The 5,580-nt window shown below is 50.2% G+C and overlaps 1 protein-coding gene across 1 annotated transcript in view; it reads left to right on the forward strand.

Annotated features, from left to right (window-relative positions):
• LOC103084337 (EH domain-containing protein 4) overlaps positions 1 to 1,817 on the forward strand; it is an 8,466-nt gene extending 6,649 nt beyond the window's left edge. The window contains exon 2 of the mRNA XM_007460200.1: positions 1,281 to 1,817. Coding sequence (XP_007460262.1) covers positions 1,281 to 1,817 — 537 coding nt within the window. The remainder of the gene's footprint in view (positions 1 to 1,280) is intronic.
• The last annotated feature ends 3,763 nt before the right edge of the window (positions 1,818 to 5,580 follow it).

Raw genomic sequence — 5,580 nt, forward strand, 5'->3', positions numbered from 1 at the left:
CGGCATGTGGGATCCTCCCGGACCGGGGCACGAACCCGCGTCCCCTGCATCGGCAGGGGGGGGGGCGGCCCCCCCCCCCCCCCCGCCGCCGCCCGGCTCCCCAGCCAGGGCAGCTGAGGAGTGTAGCTTTTCTCAGCCTTCATTATCTGATGTGATGATTCCCCTCCTCTTCCTTTCAATTACTTGGCTTTTCCCTTTGTTCATGACTTTCTTCTATTTCATGTTATCATTGTTTTACTGTAAACTAAGTCAAGCTTTTTTGAAATATAAGCTCCCTGAAGGCAGAGACTGTGGCTTTTCATATTTATAGCCCAGAACAGGGCCTGGCACATAACAGATGGTCAGTAAATGTTGGATGGATGGATGGATGGAAGGAAGGAAGGAAGGAAGGAAGGAAGGAAGGGTAACCAAGGCAGGAAGGACTCTTTCAACAGAGCCATCCACAGAGCCTCTGTGGCATCTACAGTTGGCTCCCATCCTGGCCAGGCCATTGCCGCGTCCCCTAGGGCCATCTGCAAACCCTGTGCTCTGTCTGCTCCTCCCAGCTGTCCTGGGAGATGCAGCCGAGACCTGCCCTGACCATGCTAGTACTAGTCAGCTCTACTGGCTGCATTTATACTTGCCCTTCCCATCCCAACTCCTCTCTCTCTTTCCAATTTCAACTTGTACCTATTTGTACCCTAAACTACATTTTTTTAACTGATCAACGTCATCTTTAAATAATCATTTTACCTAAATAAGTTCTCCTGACAGCTCTGTCGCAGCTTCATGACAGCACAAAGAGGCTAGTCGAGCGGCAGGAGGCATGGGCTATTGTCTTGACTCCGCCAGGACACCCCTTGTGCTCTCTGTGAAATGGGGTTATTAATACCTGCCCTTCCTGACTCCCAGCATTGTTGTGAAAATCAACTGAAGTATGTAAGGTAGGTAAAATACTTTAAAAGATAAAATAGTAGATCTCTAGAGTGCTTTTTAAAAAAAAAGACAGGGTGAAGGAATTTTGTCTCAAAGCCCTAGGGGATCACCATCCCTCATGCCACTGCCAGCCCAGATTAGCTACTGTAGGAAAATGTTGCATCCCATGCATCTCGTCTCTTGTTCCAAAAGCCACTCCTATGTCTGGTGGGTTCGGATGTGGGGACCCCACCAAAGAGAGAGAGCTCTGGACAGAGCATGGGCTGCCTGCTTTAAGGAAGCATTTGTCCCCTCCAGCCATCCCTCTCCTCATTTGCTTCCTGCAGGGAGGATGTTAACCAAGTCCGTGGTTTCTCCTTTTCCAGGAACAGCTTGAGAGCTACGACTTCACCAAATTCCACTCGCTGAAGCCCAAGCTGATCGAGGCCGTGGACAACATGCTGAGCAACAAGATCTCGTCCCTGATAAGCATCATCAGCCAGGAGGAGACGAGCATGCCCACACAGCTGGTGCAGGGCGGTGCCTTCGACGGCACGGCCGAGGGCCCCTTCAACCAGGGCTACGGGGAGGGCGCCAAGGAGGGCGCCGATGAGGAGGAGTGGGTTGTGGCCAAAGACAAGCCTGTCTACGATGAGCTCTTCTACACCCTGTCGCCCGTCAACGGCAAGATATCGGGCGTCAACGCCAAGAAGGAGATGGTGACCTCCAAGCTGCCCAACAGCGTCCTGGGCAAGATCTGGAAGCTGGCCGACTATGACTGCGACGGCATGCTGGATGAGGAGGAGTTCGCACTGGCCAAGCACCTCATCAAGATCAAGCTCGATGGCTACGAACTGCCCAACAGCCTGCCCCCGCACCTCGTGCCACCCTCCCACAGGAAATCCTTGCCGAAGGCTGACTGAGGGGCAGGCCGCGCACAGGGAGGGCGGTGTGGGGCTAGAATCGGGGGGCCTGGGCCAGAGGCCCACGCTGCCACTGACTCACCGAGCGACCCTGGGCAAGACACTGCCCTCTCTGTGCCTCGGTTTCCCCATCTGTAGAACGGGGAGGGCAGACACTGGACACTAGATGAGATCCTTTCACCTTAAAATTCCCAGAGTTTCTACTAAAATGTTGGGGGGACGGGGTGGATACAGGGATGGAAGCGTTGAGAAGAAAGGGAAATCGTCCAAGGAATCCTCCAAAGCCTAGAGAAGCCCAGATGTGGAATCCCAGGAGCCAGGGGGTGTCAGCTGGGGGCTCTGCTGGGATTCATTGGACTGTCCATCAGTTTGAACCTGGCTGTCCCTCAGAGGGCACCGGGAAGCAGCAAAGACGAGCTTATTTATTTTGTCTCTTGCTCTATTTAGAGTGAAAAAAAAAAAAAACAGCTGAGAAGGTTTCTGTTCTCTCCAAACTGTCTACCAAAGAGAAGACTGCTGCCCCAGCTTTGAGAGGAGGACGCACCATTTCTGCACGTCCCCGTCCCTTCTGTAGGCCCGCAGAGCCCGCGGCCAGGCCACAGGGAGCATCCATCCCAGCGCCTGCTGGCCGGCCCTCCCAGGGCTCCCCCAACCTGGGGGCCTTCCCAGCAAAGTTGTATTTGGTTAGAAATTTGGAACTCACAACCTTTATTAACCCCTGGCAAGAGTTCTAGTATTCATTTCAAGTCATGTTGAAATCTGAAGATTAGCTTAAGTTACTTGTCTGGCAATAGGTTGTAGCAAAGTTTATGGTACTTAAACTAGAGTAAGAAAAGCGGTGGTTCTCCCCAGTCTTCAATTAGCGTGGTTACACGTCCCCAAGGCTCCTTGGTCAATGGCAGGATTTAAATCCAGAACAAACATGGCTTGGTGCATGCAGTGTCCTGGCCCTGTGGCCACAGAGGGGATGGGGGGCCCAGCCCAAGCTGGCAGGCTGTCAGATAGAAGAGGTCAGTCTACTAGCGTTAGACACTATTTTTATAAAAAATAGGCATTTTTATTATGACTAGTTTTTTAAATATAGTTTCTATATAAAGGATAAAGGCCTTTATACAGAAACAAGATGCAATCTTTCATATAAAGCCTTTTCTTCAAAAGGCTGTGTGGTTCATACCATGAATGCCTCACGAGGTAGGATCTGGGCCCTTACCTGTACATCAGTTCCTGATGTTCCCTCCCTGGGTGCCCTGGGTGAACCTCTCTGGACCACTTGCCCAAATGCCTGTGTCCAGTGGAGGTCACCCTCCCAACTGTGTGGGCTCCAGATGGGGGGTGCAGGTGCCTTTCACCATTATTTATGCAATAAGAGAGACATGATATTTCATCACTATTGTGATGGCTGCATAGCCTGGGACGCTGCCGGCACCAAAAATGAGTGAAATCCAAACAGTCACACCTAAGTCTCCCAAAACACTCGTTGTTTTTTTTTTTTTTTTTTTTTCTGGTGTCACTTGCGACATCAGGGGCAGAACAGCAGACTTAAGAAAATGTTTACTTTAGAGAAGCATTTATCCAGGTGCCAGCCCTCACACTCCCTAGCTTACTTTCTACATAATTTAGTTTTAAGAGCAGTAAATACATAACATGGTTTTAGTCTTAGTGAGTACTTTTAAATTAATTAGACACATAGAAAAGAGATATTTGTAATTCCAGTACTGTAATCTGAGCAGATAGTTCTGTGAATGCACGAGGACCACACAGGCGTGTAAGCGCAGCAGATCCAGCAGAGGGCAAGGTTGAGAGAGGAGGAGAGAGAGTTCATTTGTCCAAAGGTATAGAGATGCCAAGGTTAGATTATTTCCATTCACAATCATCTTGCTTCTTTAACTCAGCTCAGTTGTCATATATAAAGATAAATATATACACGTATGTCACAAGAGTATGTACTTTGGCCACTTGTTAATGTGTATATATGTACATATGGGCAAATTTTGTCTATATATGGATGTAGAGCAATACTGTTTCAGAGGAGCCGCAGAGGAGGTTTCTGGTTCTACGTGGATGGAAGCACCTCATGGGTGATCCCCACCCTACCCCCATGACCTCTGGTGGGAGAACATCTGGCAGCTGAATGCTGAGAAAAAAGGAAGAAAAAGGAAGTCACATGTCCATTTTTCTCAATATCTTCTCTTAAAACCTGAAGTCACCCATCATAAACAGTTGATTGGAAAGAAAAACACTGGAAGACATTAGGGATGGCGGCCAAGCGAGGACCCATATCGTCCCAGGACCCGCACAGAGTTCCTCGAGTCTGTGTCCAAAACACCCGTTATCCCCTGACCCCGTGCAGCAGGGCCGGGAACACGGAGCCCTTGGGATCTGGGCACCAGGACCGACCGTATTGTCTTCCCTGCACCACCCCACTGTCCAAGTACCCCCTCTGCAGAGTACTCACGGATGGGCCGGGGAAGTAAGTAAACTCCAGAACTCTGAAACTATCTTCATGCTCTCCATGATTTCACAGAAGAAAACCTAAGAATCTTGAGTCTGTTTTCTGTACAGCACACGGTATCGCACAACACAAACTTCTGCAGTCTTGAGTTTAGGGGGAAAAAGATGAAAACTTCTGCCTACTCCTCCCGAAGTTGACTTCCAAACTGTGAGCCTGCTGGTGAGGCCCTCCTGAGTCCGTCTGCACAGAAGCATTGCACTGAGACCTGCCGAGATCCCCCAGCTCTGCAGCCACACGCTGATGTCCAACCCGCTTGGCATCCTACATGGAGTCTTTCCTCATCACACACACTTGGATGACCCAGGTTGGGGCTGCTCTTCTGTGGGGAGGGCCAGGCATTCACTTGGCTTTCACTTCTCCAGGGCTGGAGTGGCTTCTCCAGAACACTTGTCATCATGCAGCAATAATGCCTGGATTGGGGGCTGTGACTCCTCCCACAGAGCTGTGGGCCTTAAGGAGTTGGATTCTTACTCCATCTCATGGGACTGGTGTACAGGTGGGTCAGAGAGCATGTGAGGAGAAGCCAAATGCCTCGTGCTCTCCCCCAACCACTGCCCGCCTTACAAGCCCGCAGGAGAGGCTTCAGCAGAGCCCTGGCCCCACTGTCCCAACCACGGTCCTTTGCTATGTCTGCTGGGTCTTGGGGGGCCGCCCCTGCACCACACTGGGAATGTCTTGTACTGGAGCCTGCCGCCTAGGATGGGGTTTAACCACCAGAGTCATGGCCTGACAGCCACCACCAGAACCTTCCCGCTTTATGGCTACACTCCTTGATGCCCAGAACAATACCCTGGACAGATTGCCTTGGAGATAAGAAAAGCATTTAAGGAGGCACTGTTTATTTCCTCCATGGCATGTGGCAAATAACTTTCTTACGACAGATAACCACTGAGTTTTTCCAGGTAAACATGGGCAGAATCTAAGAGTATACCAGGTGACGTGTCAATTAGCCAATGCAATTAATACACAATGCTTCTGTTTTTTTGTAATCTTGTTTAGAAATGTCAAAAAAAGACCCAGTCTACTGATCAATAAACTTCTGAAAAAAATCACTACTTTTTTCCCATTGGCTCTGGTTTTTCAGTTGACTGTGTGCCAGCTGTCTCAGGAATAAAGCAGGGATCCCTTGGAACCATTCTGAAACGAGGCAGAGGAGTTAAGGGGAGGGTGTGCCCCTTTGCACACCATCCCTGTGACCCCTGACTCTTCCTGCATCTTCCCTGGGTGGTAGACTCGGGCTTCTTCAGCAGG

Source organism: Lipotes vexillifer, unplaced genomic scaffold, assembly GCF_000442215.2.
Source record: "Lipotes vexillifer unplaced genomic scaffold, Lipotes_vexillifer_v1.1 scaffold408, whole genome shotgun sequence".
Classification (NCBI taxonomy): Eukaryota; Metazoa; Chordata; class Mammalia; order Artiodactyla; family Lipotidae; genus Lipotes; species Lipotes vexillifer.